The 24,723-nt window shown below is 42.7% G+C and overlaps 2 protein-coding genes across 2 annotated transcripts; both read left to right on the top strand.

Annotated features, from left to right (window-relative positions):
* Positions 1-2,625: 2,625 nt before the first annotated feature.
* Positions 2,626-3,567, top strand: LOC140708315 (olfactory receptor 6E1-like). Its single transcript, XM_073003718.2, has one exon. It carries the CDS (start codon positions 2,626-2,628, stop codon positions 3,565-3,567), a length of 942 nt encoding a protein of 313 aa, XP_072859819.2.
* An 11,004-nt stretch (positions 3,568-14,571) lies between these two features.
* Positions 14,572-23,134, top strand: LOC144583743 (olfactory receptor 6E1-like). The gene has a single exon (XM_078378311.1). The coding sequence runs from the start codon at positions 14,572-14,574 to the stop codon at positions 15,517-15,519; it is 948 nt and encodes a 315-aa protein (XP_078234437.1). The 3' UTR covers positions 15,520-23,134.
* Positions 23,135-24,723: the final 1,589 nt, after the last annotated feature.

The following is a 24,723-nucleotide window of genomic DNA, read 5'->3' on the forward strand; positions in this document are numbered from 1 at the left end:
GAAAATGGCGGCGCTATGGAGAAACTTTGCAGAACTGTGAGTTTAAGAGCCATAGGAATGCATTAAACTAAGTTTAATGCGTTTCTATGGCGTTTTCCATTCCATATAGCGATGTTTCCCCATAGTGACGGTTAATCCGGAACGGATTAACCTCGCTATGCGGGGTACCACTGTACTTAATGAGGGTCCTGCTGTGGCACTGGTCCCACTTATCTTTCCAATCACGCCCCTCTCTTCCTGCTCAGCTGGCCACTCCAGGCAGGGGGAGGGATGACGAGACTCCCTGCATGGCTGCTGAGTGGCCAGCCGAGTGGGAAGAGAGCAGCACTCCGGGCGTAATTGGAAGGAGGAACAGCAGGATGTGTGAGTGGACCATCCAGCCCCAGGTGCCGGACACTTGTTAAATTCAGCTGCATGGGATTATTCATATTCATATACAAATACCCCATCACTAATTTAGATTAATATCAGTGTAAATTTACTGCCCACATCTGCCCCACCTCAGAGTCACCAACCATTGGTTTGGGAACACCAAGGCTTCACATACTCTGTAAGCTATCCCACCAGTTTTAGGTGTGATTTAGAAACTAGGGGTTGAATGACAGGAGTGCCACTGAATTGCCCAGAGCATAACCAACACTCAGTACAGTCCTGTTGTTTAACTACAGAACGTGGTAGTTATCATTGTGCCTAAGTGGGAAGTGCTCACAGGGAAAGTGCAACAACATCCATCACAGGCTGCCACTCTGTTCCTTGATTTGCCATTCATCTGACCAGGAGCACCTCTGTCTTGTCTGGATTAAGTTTCAGTTTATTTATCCTCAACCAATTCACTACTAGACACTGATCTAGATGTCGGGTGTGAAATGCAGATATTAAATCTCTGTTGGGCGTTAAATGCAGATATTAAATAATCAGTGAATATTCATGAGAACATTCATAGTATATCCTGATATTGCAATTCACAGAGGAACTTAAAGGCTAGGGAGAGAAACGAATACATTTCAGTTTTATTTGGATTCTGAAACAGCAAACTGACAGATACAACCACATCTACAATAATACCCCACCTAATCTGCATTATGAGCCTTTTGCACTTAGTTACCTGCTCCTCCCAATTTGACCCAACTCTGGGAGGTAGTGGAAGACAGGAGGGCCTGGGGTGCTCTGGTCCATGGGGTCACGAAGAGTGGGACATGACTAAATGACTAAACAACAACAATCTGCCCCTCAGTTATAGAGTTCTGGTCTCCAGTGCCCACTAACAAGCAAAAACCAATTATTTGTATCATATGTTTAGGGACATCCACAGGGACTATTGCCTATGTTGGAAGCGGCTGTCATGTTCCTCCTGGTATAAGGAGAGGCAAACAGTTGCAATAATTTTTCAGAGGTTGATAGTGCATGAAATAAGGAAACAAACATGAGAAACAAAGGTGTACAGATTTCCTGGAAGTACGTTTGTTGGTTTGAAATAGAAGGCAAGGGCCAACGACAATTTGGCTGAAGACTATATTTCTATGGATAACAGGTGTGAGTATTTTGTTCAGAGTTGACTTTTGAGTTAAACTCTCTCTGGAGTCCAGCCAGAAAGAGTGGGTTGGGATGTCTTATTTTGGCCGGTCAGGGTCTAAGAGGTATTTGGGACCTACCATGGAAGAGTCATAGTTGGTAGTCTTTGATGACAGGCTGATTGTGATGTTTCCTACAGAACACACATCAAAACGAACATGTTCAAGAGGGAACATTCATCTGAATCCGTCTGGCCAGAATCCCATTGTAGATTTATGCCATCTATTAAGTATAATAGTGTAAACCAAAGCAAATTGTCATGGTTAATGGATTGCAGCTTGTGTTCCTGGTTCGGATGCTGGTGTCTGTGAACCATAGAGCCTCTCACTGTTGGAGATGAGTCAAGGAAAAAAAAACCACCACTTTTTTCTCTTTGTAGTGATGTTTTTCTGTGCCTTTTAAAAATTAACCCTGAAATGTCTCTTAGGAAATATTTTAAATTTTTTTCTGGGTGATTTATGGCCATTTTTTCTGGAAGAAGTGTCATATTGCCCTGGATCTGTTACAATTTCTGTAGAATCTTTTTTTTACACAGGGTGCACCAGAAAGGACATTAGGCTGTACAGAATTCAGCAGCTTTCTGTGCAAAATGATATACAGAAACTACAATAAAATATAATAAAGTTGGAAAAAATATTTTATTACATGCAACTTGAGTGAGAGATGAAGGAAGGCATGCCCCCTTCTCTAGAATGTCTTTCCTTTCTAGAAAGAGTCTTCTCTTTCCTTCCTCTGGCTAGTCACATGTCATTTTCTTAACAAAGCTAGCCTACTTGTGCGCTTATGGAAATTTTCATATTAATTTCCCTACAAACAGAAAAAAAAACCCCAGAGTGAATGCTCTTGAGCAGGATTGTTGAAATCAAAGATGTGAAAACTGGAGGTGTCCCCTATGTGATCATCCAGAAAACATTCTTCCAAATTCACATTGGTGTATTAGCGATGGCCAAATTAATTTAGCCACGGAAATGGAAAAGCCAACGAACGCAGCACTATCAAATTGGAATCATAACAGTCAATTTCTCTTCATTTAGGTTTTAAGTGCACGGACGAATGGAGAACAACAGCTGGGTGAGTGAGTTCACCCTTGTGGGTTTCACTGACAATCAGCAGCTTGAAATCTTACTTTTTGTTGTCCTGTTTATTGCATATCTTTCGACGGTTTTGGGAAACACACTTATTATTGTTCTCACAATTGTGAATCAGCAGCTCCGTTCCCCAATGTATTTCTTTCTTCGACACTTTGCAGTCTTGGAGATTGGATTTACCACTGTCATGATTCCCAAAGCCTTGTTCAACATCGCTATGGGGCACAAGGCTATCTCTGTATACGGGTGCTTTGTGCAAATTTTTGTGTACTTTGCCCTCGGAAGCACAGAGTTCTTCCTCCTGGCGATCATGTCCGTTGACAGATGTGTAGCCATCTGCAACCCCCTGCACTACTCAAGCATCATGACGGAGTGGATTTGCTCCTTACTGGTGTTATGCTGCTGGGGAGGGGGGACACTGTTATTTATGGGCCCAGCAGTTGGATTATTTCGAATGCCCTTTTGTGGCCCAAGCACCATCAACCATTTTTTCTGTGACAACAGACCACTGATCAGACTTGCCTGTGCGGACACAACTTTGCTGGAATACAGTTACTTTCTCACTGCTATGACTATTCTCCTAGGGACTTTGGCTATACATGTCATATCTTATGCCAAAATTATTTCCACTATTTTGGGCATACCGTCGGCCACAGGGAGACAGAAGGCATTCTCAACGTGTGCTTCCCACATCACTGTGATTTCATTCACATATGGTAGTTGTATTGTTCTGTATTTACGACTGAACAAACGCAGTGAGGTAGACTATAGCAAGGCAGTGGCTGTTTTTAACACTGTTGTGTCACCTTTGTTGAATCCATTCATATACTGCCTGAGAAATGAACAGTTCCAAAGTTCCTTGAAAAACACCTGCAGACAATGTATCATGGTTTGGAAGACTCCATGAGGGTAGGACGGACAACAGTACAAACATGAATGTTAAGCACTAACTTTGGAACGAGCCCTTTGGATCCCTGTTGTATCTCAGTAAGAATGGAAAACCTTTAAAGATCTGAATCTCATCTCTAAAAAATGCCAACCCAAAATAAAATCCAAATCTGTTGTGGTGTCGAATGTTTTTGTTTTGTTGTGAACTGGCCATGCACTCATGCGATGGCACAGATGTCCGTGGAAGGTGATGCTTGTGCCATCTGTACTGCGGGAGGGTGGCAAGGCACCTCTTCCAGTACATGGGAGAGAGAAGGTGAGGAAATGGACAGCAGTGAAGCAGGTTCCCTCTGCATGGAAGCAGAAGTGTTGGGCGTGTGTTGTGGCTCTGTGCAGAAGGGTAAGGGAGGCTGGACCATACAGAGGCTGCAGGCTCTGAAAGTCACAACTCTATTGGTGGGACAGTCACCCCCCCCCATGGTCTTTCCTTCTCTTTGACCATGTAGACATTTTAACTTAGCATTGCTCTCCTACAATGTGCGTTGTAGGTATTGGGGAACCTGACACTGTTCAAGAAGGTGTTAGATTAAGCCTGTCGAACTGTCCACTTCACCTTTCTGGAGTACCTTGAGTGGGCAGCACAGTTTCCTCTCACTTACAACACGCCAGCGAGTGCGAGGGGGATACCTTTCCCCATCTGTCTGAGGTAGGTCTGGGGATGAGAGGCAGCAAAGGTGCCACTGAGCTTTGTCACTTGGATGGGAGCCCAACAGAGGCAACATCCCTCAGGCTTTTCGTGCGGCGTTAATGTCTTGCTTGTTTGGGATGTGGTGGCGCTGTGGGTTAAACCAGCAGTCATAAGATCGAATCCACGTGACGGAGTGAGCTCCCATCGCTTGTATCTCTGCTTTGACAAATGTCACTGATTATATTTTACAAGAAATCTCTTGTTGCCTTTGAAAAAAAGCTAATCAACATAGAAGCCATGAGGTGGCAGCAATGACCACAAAATGCAAGAAATGGGCAGCTGAAATTACATATGAAAAAGAGGAAATTCATTAGCAGTTTTCATGTTGTTAACACGGTTCCTTATAAAAGCAATGATGGCTCTAATGGGAGGAAGGTATTTTTCAGTAAAAAGACAAGCAATTTAAATGGGTCACATAGTTGGGGAAGGAAGGGTTAACTCTCTTAAACACCTGTGCTGAATTACCCATAAAAACCAATAAGGGAAAGGACATGTGGTTCAGGATCACAGAAATGCAAGAGTAAAGAGATACCTTTATTGAAACACTAAAGAGGAATAATAGAAATTGCAAGCTTTCTTGAGTAAATCTCACTTCTTTAGGCTGCTCACTGTGTTCATAGGTAAAGGACCCACACGTTCCTCATTGCTGGTTTACACAGTTATGGTTTTCCCAAAGCTTATTCCCGTGAAAACAAATACACGACACTCAACCAGTTTGTGTAAGGAAAACATTGACACCATTTGACTTTTCTCCTGCATGGAGAACACAAGAAAAGAATTATTTATTTATTTTGTTTATTTATTGCATTTATATGCTGCCCATCTAGACATAGTCGAAAAGAAGACACAAGTAGTGGGGGAAAATCCAGTTCCATAATGTTAAACTGGCACAACCTAGGTAGGGTACTGGAAACTCATGGAAAGATTCCTATGCTCCCTTTTAGGTACCAAGGCTCCCTAAGCCTTGCCTTTGCCCTGGGGAAGCCTTTGGGAGCCTTACAGAGTGAGTGCAACACCTTTAATAGTAGAAAACCACAGCTGGATCACCAAGGCTATGACCTGCAGAAAAAATAGAGTCCTTGGTAGAGATGAGATATTGATATTCGTTTCTCAAGGGATACAAATACAAATACGAATATTGACACCACAGGTGCCACATGGAGAATTTTAAGTGGATGGGACCAGTTCTCGGGGGAGGGTCTGGTTTCTATGGGTACCCGTGGTGCTGATATTCGTACCCCCTGGGATATGAATACGAATATTCCATCTCTAGGTAAAGGTAAAGATTCACCTTGACACTTGGTCCAGTCGTGTCCCACTCTAGGGCACGGTGCTTATCCCTGTCTCCAAGCCATAGAGCCAGCATTTGTCCGTAGACAGTTTCCATGGTCACGTGGCCAGCACGGCTATATACCTTCACACCGTGGTGGTCCCTATTTATCTACTTGCATTTTTACATGCTTTTGAACGGCTAGGTTGGCAGGAGCTGGGACAAGCGATGGGAGCTCACTCCGTCGCGTGGATTCGATCTTACTACTGCTCGTCTTCTGACCTTGCAGCACAGAGGCCTCTGCGGTTTAACCCGCAGTGCCATCAACTCCCATCTCTAGTCCTTGGTAATTAAAGAGCAAAGCACAAATGCGACCAGCTGATTGTTTGAAAAGACGCGACCCCCCCAAAAAAACACTCATGCTTTAATCCTTAATCAACTCATGCACGAAAGCAGCAGCAGTAACAAAGCAATAAAGCAATATGCAAAAATAGAAAATAACAAAAAACGATTCTACCCAATGTGTACATTCTTATCAGGATGATGGGCACAGAATTCTTATCCACTCATGGGCCAGGAGGGTTGGCCCTTTTACTTGCACCAAGCATGTGGAATGTGAAGATTTACATCCCTGTGTGTGTGTTTAGTCGTTTAGTCGTGTCCGACTCTTCGTGACCCCATGGACCAGAGCACGCCAGGCCCTCCTGTCTTCTACTGCCTCCCGGAGTTGTGTCAGGTTCATGTTGGTTGCATCGCAGACACTGTCCAGCCATCTCATCCTCGGTCGTCCCCTTCTCCTCTTGCCATCACACCTTCCTAACATCAAGGTTTTTTCCAAGGACTCTTTTCTTCTCATGAGATGGCCAAAATACTGGAGCCTCAGCTTCAGGATCTGTCCTTCAAGTGAGCATTCAGGGTTGATTTCCTTTAGAACTGATAGGTTTGTTCTCCTTGCAGTCCAGGGGATTCTCAAGAGTCTCCTCCAGCACCACAATTCAAAGGCATCAATTCTTTGGCGGTCTGCTTTCTTTATGGTCCAGCTCTCACTTCCATACATCACGACAGGAAAAACCATAGCTTTGACTATTCGGACTTTTGTTGGCAAGGTGATGTCTCTGCTTTTCAAGATGCTGTCAAGATTTGTCATCGCTTTCCTCCCAAGAAGAAGGCGCCTTTTAATTTCAGGGCTGCTGTCTCCATCTGCAGTGATCATGGAGCCCAGGAAGATAAAATTTGACACTGCCTCCATATCTTCCCCTTCTATTTCCCAGGAGGTGATGGGACCAGTGGCCATGATCTTAGTTTTTTTGATGTTGAGTTTCAGACCGTTTTTTGCACTCTCCTCTTTCACCCTCATTACAAGGTTCTTTAATTCCTCCTCACTTTCTGCCATCAGAGTGGTATCATCTGCATATCGGAGGTTGTTGATATTTCTTCCGGCAATCTTAATTCCGGCTTGGGTTTCTTCCAGTCCAGCCTTCCGCATGATGTATTCTGCATATAAGTTAAATAAGCTGGGGGACAATATACAGCCTTGCCGTACTCCTTTCCCAATTTTGAACCACTCAGTTGTTCCATGACCAGTTCTAACTGTTGCTTCCTGTCCCACATATAGGTTTCTCAGGAGATAGATAAAGTGGTCAGGCACTCCCATTTCTTTAAGAACTTGCCATAGTTTGCTGTGGTCCACACAGTCAAAGGCTTTCGCATAGTCGATGAAGCAGAAGTAGATATTTTTCTGGAACTCTCTGGCTTTCTCCATAATCCAGCGCAAGTTAGCAATTTGGTCTCGAGTTCCTCTGCCTCTTCGGAATCCAGCTTGTACTTCTGGGAGTTCTCGGTCCACATACTGCTGAAGCCTACCTTGTAGGATTTTGAGCATAACCTTGCTAGCGTGCGAAATGAGTGCAATTGTACGGTAGTTGGAGCATTCTTTGGCACTGCCTTTCTTTGGGATTGGGATGTAGACTGATCTTTTCCAATCCTCTGGCCACTGTTGAGTTTTCCAAACTTGCTGGCATATTGAAAGTAACACCTTAACAGCATCATCTTTCAAGATTTTAAATAGTTCAACTGGAATGCCATCACCTCCACTGGCCTTGTTGTTAGCCAGGCTTTCTAAGGCCCACTTGACTTCGCTCTCCAGGATGTCTGGCTCAAGGTCAGCAACTACATTGTCTGGGTTGTCCGGGATATCCAAATCTTTCTGATATAATTCCTCTGTGTATTCTTGCCACCTCTTCTTGATGTCTTCTGCTTCTGTTAGGTCCCTTCCATTTTTGTCTTTTATCATGTTCATCTTTGCGCAAAATGTTCCTCTAATATGTCCAATTTTCCTGAACAGATCTCTGGTCTTTCCTTTTCTGTTATCTTCCTCTATTTCTTTGCATTGTTCATTTAAGAAGGCCCTCTTGTCTCTCCTTGCTATTCTTTGGAAGTCTGCATTCAAGTTTCTGTAGCTTTCCCTATCTCCCTTGCATTTTGCTTCCCTTCTCCTCTCTGCTATTTCTAAGGCCTCGTTGGACAGCCACTTTGCTTTCTTGCATTTCCTTTTCTTTGGGATGGTTTTCGTTGCTGCCTCCTGGACAATGTTACGAGCCTCTATCCAAAGTTCTTCAGGCACTCTGTCCACCAAATCTAGTTCCTTAAATCTGTTCTTTACTTCCACTGTGTATTCATAAGGGATTTGGTTTAGATTATACCTGAGTGGCCCAGTGGTTTTTCCTAATCTCTTCAGTCTAAGCTTGAATTTTGCTATGAGTAGCTGATGATCAGAACCGCAGTCAGCTCCAGGTCTTGTTTTTGCTGACTGTATAGAGCTTCTCCATCTTTGGCTGCAGAGAATATAATCAATCTGATTTCGATATTGCCCATCTGGTGACTTCCATGTATAGAGTCGCCTCTTGTGTTGTTGGAAAAGAGTGTTTGTGATGACCAGCTTATTCTCTTGACAAAACTCTATTAGCCTTTGTCCTGCTTCGTTCTGAACTCCAAGGCCAAACTTCCCTGTTGTTCCTTTTATCTCTTGGCTCCCTACTTTAGCATTCCAGTCCCCTAGAATGAGAAGAACATCTTTCTTTGGTGTCAGTTCTAGAAGGTGTTGTAAATCTTCATAGAATTGTTCAATTTCAGTCTCCTCAGCAATGCTGGTTGGTGCATAAACTTGGATTATTGTGATGTTGAATGGTCTGCCTTGGATTCGTATTGACATCATTCTATCATTTTTGAGATTGTATCCCATTACAGCTTTTCCCACTCTTTTGTTGACTATGAGGGCTACTCCATTCCTTCTACGGGATTCTTGCCCACAATAGTAGATATGATAATCATCTGAGCTGAATTCGCCCATTCCTGTCCATTTTAGTTCACTGACGCCCAGGATGTCGATGTTTATTCTTGCCATCTCCTGTTTGACCACCTCCAGCTTCCCAACGTTCATAGATCTTACATTCCAGGTTCCTATGCAGTATTTTTCTTTGCAGCATCGGACTTTCTTTTCACTTCCAGGCATGTCCGCAGCTGGGCATCCTTTCGGCTTTGGCCCACCCACTTCATTAGCTCTGGAGCTACTTGTACTTGTCCTCCACTCTTCCTCAGTAGCATGTTGGACGCCTTCCGACCTGAGGGGCCCATCTTCCAGCGTCATATCTTTTAGCCTTTTGCTTCTGATCATGGGGCGTTCTTGGCAAAGATACTGGAGTGGCTTGCCATTTCCTACTCCAGGTGGATTGCGTTTAGTCAGAACTCTCCACTATGTCCTGTCCGTCTTGGGTGTCCCTGCACGGCATAGCCCATAGCTTCTCTGAGTTACTCAAGCCCCTTCGCCACGACAAGGCAGCAATCCATGAAGGAGTTTACATCCCTAGGTCAAAGTAAAGCTTGCAGTAGGAAAAAAAAAAAAAACATGAGAGAGAACACAGTTGAGTTTCAAGGCTCTTGTGCCATATGGATTGAAAGTCCAAGTTTGAACACACGGTGGCACTCCGCCATGGCTGGTATGAACTCCTTCTAATTTATAGCTATTACTTCTCAGAAACAGTATTTTCTGGTGTGTGTGTCTGTGTGTCTGTGTGTCTGTGTGTGTCAGATGGAGGGAGGGAAGGAAGGAAAGAGAATGCTTCAAAATCATAGAATTATAGAATCATTGATTTGGAAGGGGCTTATAAGGTCACTGAGTCCAATCCGCTGCTCAAGGCAGGAATCCAAGTCAAAGCAGATTTGACAGATGTCTAGCGTTGTATTCGTGAAGGCTTTCACGGCCGGGATTTAATGGTTGTTGTGGGTTTTTCGGGCTCTTTGGCCGTGTTCTGAAGGTTGTTCTTCCCAACGTTTTGCCAGTCTCTGTGGCCAGCATCTTCAGAGGACAGCACTCTGTGCTCTGGTGCAGTTTGTTTGGGAGTTGAATATTTATGGCTGTGAGATCAGCTTTTGTCCTTTTCAGGAGATGGGTGATTATGGTGATCAGTGTGTTTTTGTTGTGGGTGTATTGTTGTGATGAAGATGAGAGATTATCTGTCACTGTGATTGATGGGTGCTGTTAGCTGGTCTTTTGTATGTAGTGATCACCGGCCCTTGTGGCTGGGTAGAGTTTGTTGACCTTTTACACGCTGTATTTTTCAGTGCTGGGAGGCAAGTTTTGTTGAGTTTCAAACTTTCTCCTTTTTTGTTGAAGTTCTGCTGGAGTGCTCACCACTTCTTGAGCTAATTGATTCCACTGCTGTACTGCTCTAACACTTAGGAGGTTTTTCCTGATATTCAGCCGTAATCTGGCTTCCTGTAACTGGAGCCCATTATTGATACCTCTGTTTCTTTACTCAGAAGTACCAGAAGCAGCTTGATAAACTTTTCCAGTCTAGTTATAAGCACAAAGTACTGGATTTTTCAGGAAGCATCATGGGCAGCTGGTTAAGTCATACATAATCTGTGTCTTCGCTTGGATACAGAAAGATACAGAGACTCCTCTATATCCTTCCATTTATTCACAGAAACAAAAACGTACACAACCTGCTTATTTACAGACTTTTTTTTTCAACGGTCCATTTCATATCCAGCCAGGCATTCACCAAAAAATGATCTACTTCTGTGCCTTTATAACTCAATTGAACAGACAGAATTTACAGCCCATTGAAAGAAAGGCAATGAAAACCAAAGAAATCTTGCTGAGTCCTCCTCCATGAGAGAGCCTATCTCAACATGTCAGACACACCAACCCTCAGTTTCCTCACCTGAAGCATGAGAACAAGCGAGTTCATTGAGTGGAGTTTTCGGCCACAAATAGAAACTGACTCGGGCCAAAACTAACTCATAGATACAACAGGCAAGAAGGCCATCTGTTGATTCCATCCGCTACAAGCCCTTGGACCAATAGACCAATTTGTGCAAGGAAAAAAAAATCCATAGGGCAACATGTGCAAATCCTCCTTGAAAATGACTGAAAACATCTTCCTGGGTGAAGAGAAAATTTTTGAAGCTTCAGTCTGTAGTTGGCCTCATCCCTTAGATCATAAGGCAGGGGTGGGCAATTAATTTCTATAGGGGGGCCACATGAAAAATCTGAATTGTTTTTGGGGGCCGAACCAACTTTACTTAAAAATAAAATGAAACAGCGATGTTATGATCGTTTTTATTTTAAACTTGTTAATCTTCACAAATACTAAAGAGGTTTTTTTTTGCGGTATGTTAAAGATAAGCAACTGATCAACTTTAGACAAAAAGCTATAAATGGTTTTGATGTTCAACTTGTTCAATGAGAGAAATCCAGTCTGTCTTGGGCTTGAACAAGTGACGACCGGCGGGCCGGACAGGAGCACCTGCTTAATTTTTCTACAGACAAGAAAAAGAATGGATGTCAAGCAGCTTCAGGCTGAGATGGAAACTGCCCTCTCTTCTCCGAATAATAATAAAAAGGAGTAGTACATGTTCTAAGAAATTAAAATGAGCATTGCAGTCTCATTGTATTTCTTGTACATTCTGGTTTTTGTTATACAATTTTATTGCAAATTGTGAACCGCCGAGAGAATGTTCATACTGTGGAATGAATGAATGAATGAATGAATGAATGAATAAGGTTCAGCATCTTGGATAGCTACTGTAAAATTTAGATTAGAGATGGGGATGTTTGTATTTGTATACAGATACGAATATCCCCATGCAGCTGTACTTAATGTGGGTCCTGCTGTGGCGCTGGTCCCACTTATCCTTCCAATCACGCCCGGAGTGCCCCTCTCTTCCTGCTCAGCTGGCCACTCCAGGCAGGGGGAGGGATGACGAGACTCCCTGCATGGCTGCCGAGTGGCCAGCCGAGTAGGAAGAGAGCAGCACTTCAAGCGTGATTGGAAGGAGGAACAGCAGGATGTGTGAGTGGACCATCTAGCCCTAAGGGCCGGACGCTTGTTAAATCCAGCTGCATGGGATTATTCATATTCATATACAAATACCCCCATCTCTAATTTAGATTAATATCAGTGTAAATTTAGGGGCGTGGTGGCACTGCGGGCTAAACCGCAGAAGCCTTTGTGTGCTGCAGGGTCAGAAGACCAAGCAGTCGTAAGATCGAATCCATGCAACGGAGTGAGCACCCGTCGCTTGTCCCAGCTCCCGCCAACCTAGCGGTTCAAAAGCATGCAAATACAAGTAGATAAATAGGGACCACCTCGATGGGAAGGTAACGGCATTCTGTGTCTAAGTCGCACTGGCCATGTGACCACGGAAGATTGTCTTTGGACAAAACGCTGGCTCTATGGCTTGGAAATGGGGATGAGCACCGCCCCCTAGAGTCGAACATGAGTGGACAAAAATTGTCAAGGGGAACCTTTACCTTTACCTTTTACAGTGTAAATTTACTGCCCACGTCTGCCCCACTTCAGAATCACCAACTATTGGTTTGGGAACACCAAGGATTCACATACTCTGTAAGCTATCCCGTCAGTTTTAGGTGTGCTTTAGAAACTAGGGGTTGAATGATACGGGTGCCACTGAATTACCCAGAGCATAGCCAACACTCAGTACAATCCTGTTGTTTAACTACAGAACGTGGTAGTTATCATTGTCCCTAAGTGGGAAGTGCTCACAGGGAAGGTGCAACCCCATCCATCACAGGCAGCGACTCTGTTCCTTGATTTGCCATTCATCTGACCAGGAGCACCTCTGTCTTGTCTGGATTAAGTTTCAGTTTATTTATCCTCAACCAATTCACTACTAGACACTGATCTAGATATCGGGTGTGAAATGCAGATATTCAATCTCTGTTGGGCGTTAAATGCAGATATTAAATAATCAGTGAATATTCATGAGAACATTCATAGTATATCCTGATATTGCAATACACAGAGGAACTTAAAGGCTAGGGAGAGAAACGAATAAATTTCAGTTTTATTTGGATTCTGAAACAGCAAACTGACAGATACAACCACATCTACAATAATACCCCACCTAATCTGCATTATGAGCCTTTTGCACTTAGTTACCTGCTCCTCCCAATTTGACCCAACTCTGGGAGGCAGTGGAAGACAGGAGGGCCTGGGGTGCTCTGGTCCATGGGGTCACGAAGAGTGGGACATGACTAAACAATTAAACAACAACAACCTGCCCCTTAGTTATACAGTTTCGGTCTCCAGTGCCCACTAACAAGCAGAAAGCAATTATCATTTGTATTATATGTTTAGGGACATCCACAGGGACTATTGCCTATGTTGGAAGCGGCTGTCATGTTCCTCCTGGTATAAGGAGAGGCAAACAGTTGCAATAATTTTGCAGAGGTTGATAGTGCATGAAATAAGGGAACAAAGACAAGCATGAGAAACAAAGGTGTACAGGTTTCCTGGAAGTACGTTTGTTGGTTTGAAATAGAAGGTGAGGGTCAACGACAATTTGGCTGAAGACTATATTTCTATGGATAACAGGTGGTGAGTATTTTGTTCAGAGTTGACTTTTGAGTTAAACTCTCTCTGGAATCCAGCCAGAAAGAGTGGGTTTGGATGTCTTATTTTGGCCGGTTAGGGTCTAAGACGTATTTGGGACCTACCATGGAAGAGTCATAGTTGGTAGTCTTTGATGACAGGCTGATTGTGATGTTTCCTACAGAACACACATCAAAACGAACATGTTCAAGAGGGAACATTCATCTGAATCCGTCTGGCCAGAATCCCATTGTAGATTTATGCCATCTATTAAGTATAATAGTGTAAACCAAAGCAAATTGTCATGGTTAATGGATTGCAGCTTGTATTCCTGGTTCGGATGCTGGTGTCTGTGAACCATAGAGCCTCTCACTGTTGGAGATGAGTCGAGGAAAAAAAAAACCACCACTTTTTTCTCTTTGTAGTGATGTTTTTCTGTGCCTTTTAAAAATTAACCCTGAAATGTCTCTTAGGAAATCTTTTAAAAAATTTTCTGGGTGATTTATGGCCATTTTTTCTGGAAGAAGTGTCATATTGCCCTGGATCTGTTACAATTTCTGTAGAATCTTTTTTTTTACACAGGGTGCACCAGAAAGGACATTAGGCTGTACAGAATTCAGCAGCTTTCTGTGCAAAATGATATACAGAAACTACAATAAAATATAATAAAGTTGAAAAAAATATTTTATTACATGCAACTTGAGTAAGAGATGAAGGAAGGCTTGCCCCCTTCTCTAGAATGTCTTTCCTTTCTAGAAAGAGTCTTCTCTTTCCTTCCTCTGGCTAGTCACATGTCATTTTCTTAACAAAGCTAGTCTACTTGTGCGCTTATGGAAATTTTCATATTAATTTCCCGACAAACAGAACCAACCCCCCCCCCCCCCGGAGTGAATGCTCTTGAGCAGGATTGTTGAAATCAAAGATGTGAAAACTGGAGGTGTCCCCTATGTGATCATCCAGAAAACATTCTTCCAAATTCACATTGGTGTATTAGCGATGGCCAAATTGATTTAGCCACGGAAATGGAAAAGCCAATGAATGCAGCACTATCAAAATGGAATCATAACAGTCAATTTCTCTTCATTTAGGTTTTAAGTGCACGGACGCATGGAGAACAACAGCCGGGTGAGTGAGTTCACCCTTGTGGGCTTCACTGACAATCAGCAGCTTGAAATCTTACTTTTCATTGTTCTGTTTATTGCATATCTTTCGACAGTTTTGGGAAACACACTTATTATTGTTCTCACAATTGTGAATCAGCAGCTCCGTTCCCCAATGTATTTCTTTCTTCGACACTTTGCAGTCTTGGAGATTGGATTCACCTCTGTCATGATTCCCAAAGCCTTGTTCAACATCGCTACGGGGCACAAGGCTATCTCTGTATACGGGTGCTTTGTGCAAATTTTTGTGTACTTTGCCCTCGGAAGCACAGAGTTCTTCCTCCTGGCGATCATGTCTGTTGACAGATGTGTAGCCATCTGCAACCCCCTGCACTACTCAAGCATCATGACGGAGTGGATTTGCTCCTTACTGGTGTTATGCTGCTGGGGAGGGGGTACACTGTTATTTATGGGCCCAGCAGTTGGATTATTTCGAATGCCCTTTTGTGGCCCAAGCACCATCAACCATTTTTTCTGTGACAATGGGCCACTGATCAGACTTGCCTGTGCGGACACAACTTTACTGGAATACACTTACTTTCTCACTGCTATGATTCTTTTCCTAGGGACTTTGGCTATACATGTCATATCTTATGCCAAAATTATTTCCACTATTTTGGGCATACCATCGGCCACAGGGAGACAGAAGGCATTCTCAACGTGTGCTTCCCACATCACTGTGATTTCCATTACTTACGGTAGTTGTATTGTTCTGTATTTACGACTGAACAAACCCAGTGAGGTAGACTATAGCAAGGTAGTGGCTGTTTTTAACACTGTTGTGTCACCTTTGTTGAATCCATTCATATACTGCTTGAGAAATGAACAGTTCCAAAGTTCCTTGAAAGACACGTTCAGAAAATGTATCACCGTTTGGAAGACTCAGCAAGGGTAGGACAGACAAGTGTACGGATGTTGTTGTATGGATGTTAAGCACTAACTTTGGAATAAGCCATTTAGATCCCTGTTATATCTCAGTAACAGTGGAAAACTTTAAAAATCTGAATCTCAACTCAAAATAAAATCCAAATCATTTGTGGTGTCAAATGTTTTTGTTATAAAATCTCAAGTTGCTTCTGAGTTACAGGGACGCTATGAATTAATGGCATCCTAAGGATCATGTCCTTAACAGGCTTGTTCAGGTGTTGCAAACTCAAGGCATAGGTTTCCTGCCAGAAGAACAATTTCCCATATATTCATAAATGAGGTTTTTTTGAAGAGCTGAATATACATTAAGAGTGTGGGGAATGTGGGAGCTACCTGTGGGCCAAAGAGTATTGTACACCCCTGGAAGCACTTCCTGGTGGATGGGCTGCTCTGCTAGATTGTCATCTGCAAGCTGAGTTAGCAGAGTTAGCAGAGGCCTGAGTTAGCAGAGGATGTATCACCCAGTCGGTTGTGAACTGGCCATGCACTCATGTCATGGCACAGCTGTCCGAGGAAGGTGAGGCTTGTGCCAGCTATACTGTGAGATGGTGGCAGGGCACCTCCTCCAGTACATGGGAGAGAGAAGAAGGTGAGGAGATGGACAGCGGTGAAACAGGTTCCCTCTGCATGGGAGCAGAAGTGTTGGGGGTGTTTTGTGGCTCTGTGCAGAAGGGTAAGGGAGGCTGGACCATACCGAGGCTGCAGGCTCTGAAAGTCACAACTCTATTGGTGGGACAGTCACCACTTTCTGATGCATAAGCTCTTTTCCCTTTTGCTCTGCTACTCAGAGGATGGAAAACGGAAGCAAACTCATCAAGCTTTGGAATTCAGAAGCCAAGGATACTGAGAGAAGGTCAATAGCATGTAATTAGTGCACATGCTGAACATTTATAAAGTCATACTCCTTCTTTGACATCTGCCATGTGGGTAATGAGCTGGGGGAGACTGTGGAAAGCGGTTGATGATTTGCCACTTTTGAACCATCAGATGCATAAAGGATACATCACTGGCACTTTCTGAACACAAAGGACCATCTGTAGCAATTGGGTTTAAAATCTGGGTTCCCATCTATTTTCTAGCAAGCACCATGATTTATTTTACCACCAAAACTGGATTCTCCCAAGTCTAGGTTGCTACATTATCTGGTTATTTGGGTTTTGCTGAGATTCTGGGCCCATTGATCCAAATCTTCCCCATCCTTCACCATCAGCTGGACCAGATGAAGTTCTGCATATCTCCTAACATTAATCCTTTCCTGTTCTTGGTGACATCAAAAGGGTCTACCTTGGTTCATCACTAGTCCTCACTACCTCCTCTCCAATCTACAGGTTTGTTGATGAAACTTAGGAAAGGGGCATGTGAATGTTATGGTGATCCTACAGGCAAGAAGTTTCCTTCTAGTCAACAGGGGCATGAAAAATCCATTAGTTTCCTAGCGTGGTTAGTGCAATATTACATATCTCCGCTTTGACAAACATTCCTGATTATATCTTACAAGAAATCTCTTGTTGCCTTTGAAAAAAAGCTAATCAACATAGAAGCCACGAGGTGGCAGCAATGACCACAAAATGCAAGAAATGGGCAGCTACAATTACATATGAAAAGGAGGAAATGCACTAGCCGTTTTCATGTTGTTAACAATGCTCCTCATAAAAGCAATGATGTCTGTAATGGGAGGAAGGTACAGTCGTGCCTCGCAAGACAAACGCCTCGCGGGATGAAAAACTCGCAAGACGAATGGTTTTTGCGATCACTGTGGTGCCTCGCAAGACAGCTTCTCCTATGGCCGTGCTTCTCAAGATGATTTTTTTTTTTTTGCAAGACCGATGCCTCGCAAGATGAAAATAATTCATTCGTCTTGCGAGGTTCCCATAGGAATGCATTGCAATGCATTCCTATGGGGAACCGGTTTTCGCAAGACGAAAATTTCGCCAGACAGCGCTACTCACAGAATGAATTACTTTTGTCTTGCGAGGCACCACTGCATTTTTCACTAAAAAGACAGGCAATTTAAATGGGTAGCTTAGTTTGGGAAGGAAGGGTTAACTCTCTCAAACCCCTGTGCTGAACTACCCTTAAAAAACAATAAGGGAAAGGACATGTGGTCCAGGATCGCAGAAATGCAAGAGTAAAGTGATACCTTTATTGAACCACTGAAAAGGAATAATATACATTGCAAGCTTTCGTGAGTAAATCTCACTTCTTCAGGCTGTTCACTGTGTTCATAGGTAAAGGACCCACAAGTTCCTCATTGCTGGTTTACACAGTTAGGGTTTTCCCAAAGCTTATTCCTGTGAAAACAAATAGACGACACCCAATCAGTTTGTGTAAGAAAAACACTGACACCATTTGACTTTTCTCCAGCATGGAGAACACAAGAAAAGAAGACACAAGAGACAGGTAATGGGGGGGAAATTCAGTTCCATAATGTTAAACTGGCATAGCCTGGGTAGAGTAATGGAAACTCACGGAAAGATTCCTATGCTCCCTTTCGGGTACCAAGGCTCCCTAAGGCTCACTTTTGCCCCGGGAAAGTCTTTGGGAGCCTTACAGACTGGGTGCAACACCTTTAATAGTAGAAAATCACAGCTGGATCACCAAGGTTATGACCTGCAGAAAAATAGAGTCCTTGGTAGAGATGGATATTGATATTTGTTTCTCAAGGGATACAAATACAAATACGAATATTGATACCACAGGCACCACATGGCGAGTTGTAAGCGGATGGACCAGTTCTCGGGGGAGGGTCTGGTTTTTACAGGTACCTGTGGTGCTGATATTAATATTTGTACCCTCCCCCAGGATATGAATATAAATATCCCATCTCTAGGTAAAGGTAAAGGTTCCCCTTGACAGTTAGTCCAGTCGTGTCCCTCTCTAGGGCACGGTGCTCATCCCCGTCTCCAAGCCGTAGAGCCAGCATTTGTCCGAAGACAGTTTCCGTGGTCACGTGACTAGACACGGAACACTATGACCTTCCCACTGAGGTGGTACCTATTTATCAACTCGCATCTTTCCATGCTTTCGAACGGCTAGGTTGGCAGGAACTGAGACAAATGATGGAAGCTTCCTCCATTGCGTGGATTCGATCTTATGACAGCTGGTCTTCTGACCTTGCAGCACACAGGCTTCTGCAGTTTAACCCCCAGCACCACCACGTCCGATCTCTAGTCCTTGGTATTTAAAGAGCGAAGCACAAATGAGACAAGCTGATTGTTTGAAAAGATGCAACCCCCCCCAAAAAAAACACACCACACTCGTGCTTTAATCCTTAATCAACCCATGCACGAAAGCAGCAGCAGTAACAAAGCAATATGCAAAAATAGAAAATAACAAAAACAGTTCTACCCAATGTGTAAATTCTTATCAGGATGACGGGCAGAATTCTTATCCATTCATGGACCAGAAGAGTAATTTTGTGGGCCCTTTTACTTGCACGGAATATGTGAAATGTGAAGATTTACATCCATAGGTCAAAGTAAACCTTGCAGTAGGAAAAAAAAACTTGAGGGAGAACATGAGGTTCAAGGCTCTTGTCCATATGGATTGAAAGTCCAAGTTTGAACACACGGTGGCACTCCACCATGGTTGGTATTAACTCCTTCTAACTTATAGCTATTACATCTCAGAAACAGTATTTTCTGAAATGTGTGTGTGTGTGTGTGTGTGTGTGTGTGTGAGAGAGAGAGAGAGAGGGAAGGGAAGAGAATGTTCAAAATCATAGAATCATAGAATCATTGATTTGGAAGGGGCATGTAAGGTCATTGAGTCCAACCCTCTGCTCAATGCAGGAATCCAAGTCAAAGCAGATCGGACAAATGGATGTCTAGCTTTCTTTGACTGCCTTCAGTTTTGGAGCGCCCACCACTTCTTGAGCTAATTGATTCCACTTTTGTAGTGCTCTTACAGTTAGGAGGTTTTTCTTGATAATTCAGCCGTAATCTGGCTTCCTGTAACTGGAGCCCATTATTGAGGGCACTCTGGGATGATCGAGAACAGATCCTCACCCTCCTCTGTAGGACACCCTTTCAGATATTTAAAAAATTGCTATCCTATCACCCCTCAGCCTTCTTTTCTCAAGGCTAAACATGCTCAGTTCCTTCAGCCTTTCCTCATAAGGCTTGGTTTCCAGTCCCCTGATCCTCCTTGTTGCCCTCCTCTGAAGTTGCTGCAGTTTGTAGACATCCTCTTTAAAGTGTGATGTCCAGAACTGGACATAGTATTCTGGTTGAAGCCTAAGCAGTGCTTAACTGATGGGAATTAGTACCTCATGCGATCTGGAGACTATACTCCGGTTAATGCAGCATAAAATCTCATTTGCTTTTTTTGGCAGCCATATTGTACTGTTTGATCATATTCAACAACAATTCCAAGATCCTTCTCACACACAGCATGACTGAGCCAAGTGTCCGCCATCTTGTCACTCTACATTATCAAGAAATGCAAGCCCACATACTATATTGCAGGGTAAGCCTGGGTTGAACGTTTGAATGGTTTGAAAGAGAGAGAAAAATCTCTCCCTGTCTCTATTTCCATTGCATGGCTTATACACCAAGGACAAAAGACCCAGAAGAAATGTGACTGGAACATTAGCAACTCTAGGTATGTTTTATGAAGTCCAGCTGGAATACATCCTTGTGAGGATATTGGCCAAGCTAAGAAATATGGTGCACTGCTAATCAGAATATCATGGGGCACTTTGTCAAAGGCCTCGCCTTTTACTGGACCACTAAGAATAAAACAAATAGCAAGCTTTCATGGTTGAATTTCTGCTCAAGCTCTACACACACCCTGTTCATTGATGGTGCAAATAAAGTGTTCTGAAAATTATGTATTTGGCAGAACATGGCCAAACTGGGCCTCTTACCATCTCTGTAGCAAGGTTAGGAATTTTTGCACCCTGGCTCTTTGTTTAACATAAATGAATTGGGAGCTTCCTATTGCTTCCTCTTCAGCATCTGAGGCTCTTGAGGGCTCACTTGTGTCTTGGGGAAGCCTTTGGGAGCAGGGAAGAAAGTCTTTAATAACTAAAGATGGCCCCCAGATCACCACTGCGTGTCCCAATAATGGTGGCAATTTTTGGCTATTAAGGGCTATTTTGCTCCTAATTGTGAGGCTCCCAAAAGCATCCCCAGGGCTAAAGGGGACTGCCAGGAAGCCATGGAACCTCAAATGGAGAGATAGGAAACTCCCCATTCATTTAAAATAAATTTTACCAGCCCAGATTATGATTATCACCACCATCTTAGAACTGCAGAACTGAGACCTTATGGATCATCAAAGTCCCTCACATAGGATCCCTTCCACTCTGAAGTTTTAATGTCATCTAGCTTCTGCAGACATGAATTTATGCAAGAGAATTTTATCCAACAGGATTCTGGCCAGTAGAGTAAAGTAGAGTAGACTTTCTCATGGTACTGCTTTTCTCGTGATACTGGGATTTATGGCGTTTCACAACATGATCAAAAACAGATAAAAATGAAGACACAATAAAAACAAACTATCTCAAGGATTTTATGTCCTACTTGGGTATTAAGATCATAAGGGAAGGCCTTTTTTGTAGTCCCATCACCTTCACATGTACTCTTGGTGGGGACACTGGAGAGGGCCTTCTCTGTGGCTGCTCCAAGACTTTGGAACTCCCTCCCACTGGAGACCAGGCAGGCCCCATCTTTGCTGTCCTTCCACAAGTAGGCAAAGACCTTTCTCTTCAGGCAGGCTTTCCTTTAAATGACTGGTTGACCAAGGGGAATTTTAAAAGGGATTATTTTATTCTGTTGTTTTACTTGGGCTTTCAATCTTGCTCTTATTTATGAGTTTGAGTATAATCTCTGTGTAATGCCTTTTAAAATAATTGATCATTTAGCTTTTAACTTTGTTTCTTTTAATCTGTAAGCCACCTTGGATCCTTCAGGAGAAAAGCATCAAGCAAGCAAACAAACACATTAATACGTTCATACATTTATGTATTTATGCATACATACATTATAATATTAAAATACAATTCATAGCATCATATTTTAAAAAGTTGGAGTTAAACTTTAAGTACATCACAGAGGGAGAAAAAGTTTCCCAGCTGAAAAACTGAATGAATTTTTAACAGTCAGTTTCTCAAAACCTGGGTGAATATTTTAAAAAGGCAATGCTTCCTCTTTTTGACAGTTTAATCATAAATTGATCTAAGAACACGCTTTTGAGGTTGGATGTGACTCTCCCCTACAGCTGAAATATAAAACAGCACCCTAACTAACAGGAAGACTCAAAATTTAGTAACCTTTACTGACATAAAACATTACTACATGGTGGCCTTTCCTCCCTTTGGCATTACTTTACAGAATATTATTATGGAATACTCATTAACCTGAGAACATGCGCTGATCTTTGGAGACACCTTTGTCCTTAAGGGGAAGGAAAAAAGTTGAGTTAATTGACAGATTTGGGAGTTCATTGCACCACAAAATTTTGTTGGAGAGATAACAAATGTTTGTGTTCTCTTAGCACAATTAGGAGATGCAGATAATGAGGCTGGTCTGAAGGAGGGGGGAGATCAATTAGGATTTTCCTCAGTAATTAAGTTCCCCTATCAGGATGAAGTCCTGTCTGTATTTCCACCAGAGGTCAAATTATAAAATGGAGAGCCATCCTGGGTTGTTATTGTTATTGTCATGTGCCATCAAGACACCTTCGGCTGATGGCGACCCTGTGAATGAGCGCTCTCTGAAAGGTCCTGTTCACAACTGCCCTGCTCAGTTCTTGCCAACTCAATCCTGTGGCTTCCTTTAGGGAGTCAAACTATCTTGTATTTCCCAAAAATAATAAGTTACCATTCCATATGTAGGGAATAAGAAAGAAAGAAAGAAAGAAAGAAAGAAAGAAAGAAAGAAAGAAAGAAAGAAAGAAAGAAAGAAAGAAAGAAAGAAAGAAAGAAAGAAAGACAGTTGGAAGTCTTGTTTACATCTTAATAAAAACACAGTGAGTCTAATTATGGGCTCCATCCTGGGATAATTTTGTACTTTCCTTCTCAACTTTTAAGTGGACGTTGGAATTATTTTGCTCTTTTTCTTTGCCATCTTGGTGTTGATTTACTGGGTACTGTTTTACTGGTTTTGCTAAGCAGGATTATAAAGGGTCACTCAGGGCCCGAGTAAGATCTTTAGAGGTCCTAAGCACTGAAAAGAATATCGTGCCTCCTATGATTACAATGCTCAGCGGGTCCCACGGTTTGAAACAATTCTATAAAGGGCTCATTATATGCATGAAAATACAGTAATTTAGTTGTATTGCGTGTGGCAACAAAGGAGTCACATATTGTGTACAAAATCATACGTACAATCCAATTACTAGCTTCCAGCCAAATTGTGTGCTTTCATGCTTTGATTAACGTAGACCGATTTTGTCAGAATCTGTAAATGGAAAAGCTCTAACAAGAGCTTAAAACCCCTTTTGGGGTGTTTTTAACAGTGGCTGTTCTTTCTTTGGCTTGCACCTATAGTGCAGAGGCCATGGGTCTAAAAGACCAGCAGCTTTTTTGATTCTTATACCACTTAGCCTCCCAAAATACAGAAGTCAAAATAAAATAAAAACATCAAACAATGATGACAACGATGATAATGATGATCGATCACTTTACTCAAAACATGAACCTTCTCACTAGGCAAGTCTTTTTAGTTTTTACCAGTTCATACTCAATTGCTTTAGGTAGGAAGGTGTTTTTCTTTGGGGTCTTGAGAGAGGGAGGGAGGGAGGGAGCTGAGAGTGAGGGATGTATGGACATGGTTTCTTAAGGAGGGTGTGCCTTTTGCACCACGGTCTATGGTAAATCCAGCACAGAAAAACTCTGTGGTGCCCCCTTCTTTTGTTGATGTCCTAAGCATGCGGTTATTTTGCTTAATGGTTGATCTGGGGCTGAGGGCATTTGTTTTATAGTGTAAAGAAATCAAGATTCATTCTTTGTGTTCTAACTTTTCCCATTGGGTGTCTTGGGGGAGAGGTTTGTGACCCCCCAAAAAGGATCACGGTGACACAGACCATATGCAAACAAGTAAGTCATACACATTCCTCATGTTGTTATTGTTGTGTTCAAGGGTGTTTTCCAGTAAACCGAACATGTCGTCCAACACAAACAGCAGGCTGCAGTGATCTACTTTACAAGTTACTATTTTCGGCCGCACTTTTCAAATCATGTGGTTGTATCTCTGAAACAGCCACCTGTGGCTTGGCCTCAGCCTCTAACCTCATTTGAATGCTGGATACTGGAACAGCTCAGTTGAAACCAGAAGATGGGAGGCCATCCGTGAACACTGATCAAAGCAACGATTCCACAATTTGCTTCTTAAAGGCCGTTTTTAGTCTTTTCAATAGTAATAGTGACTTCATTTAGAAACAAGAACGGAACTTCTGAAGGGCAATCTTGAAACAATCTTGAATCTCGAATCTTGACACAAAAATGTCGGCCTCCCTGGAAGAGATTAAGAGAAATCAAACATGGAAACCTCAGAGAGAATCCTGAAGTCATTTATTTATTTGTTTGTTTGTCTGTTTGTCTGTCTTATTTACAGGTCACGTTTCCCTGATCAGGGGACTCAAGGCGGGTCACAGTATTAAAAAGAATAGAATCCAAAACACAACAAATTATACATTAAAATCAATTAAACTATAAAACTGATTAAAATACATTGAATGGTTTTAAACATGTAAAACACTAAAAGCTATCTAACTACAAAATGGCATTCAGAGACTCAGTCATGATTTTTAACACCCGGCCAAAAAACATGGGTCTTCAGCAACTGAAGGAAGAATGAAAGAGAGAGGGGCAACATGAAGGAGATCTAGGTTCAAGCTAGGATGTTTCATGGGAAACGTCTGAGACACCTCAGGAGCAAGGCAGGGATGGAGAAACTTCTGTTGTTCAATGATTTGGGCTAGAATCCCAATAATTCATTATTATTTCTCATGCTGTCAAGGGGGTTCTGGGAGATGAAGTCCAAAACATCTGGAGGACCAAAGGTTTGCCAGTGCAATGTTGAGTTGCATTGAATTGTGCATTAGAGCTGTGGTTCTCAAACTGGGGTCTCCAGATGTTCTTGGACTGCATTTCTCAGAAGCTTCACCACTTGCTGTGCTGGTGAGGATTTATGGGAGTTGCAGTCCACGAACATCTGGGGACCCAAGT

Source organism: Pogona vitticeps, chromosome 6, assembly GCF_051106095.1.
Source record: "Pogona vitticeps strain Pit_001003342236 chromosome 6, PviZW2.1, whole genome shotgun sequence".
NCBI lineage: Eukaryota > Metazoa > Chordata > Lepidosauria > Squamata > Agamidae > Pogona > Pogona vitticeps.

Coding starts and splice junctions, on each gene's coding strand:
- LOC140708315 (XM_073003718.2), top strand. CDS start 2,626: ATGGAGAACAACAGCTGGGTGAGTGAGTTCACCCTTGTGGGTTTCACT.
- LOC144583743 (XM_078378311.1), top strand. CDS start 14,572: ATGGAGAACAACAGCCGGGTGAGTGAGTTCACCCTTGTGGGCTTCACT.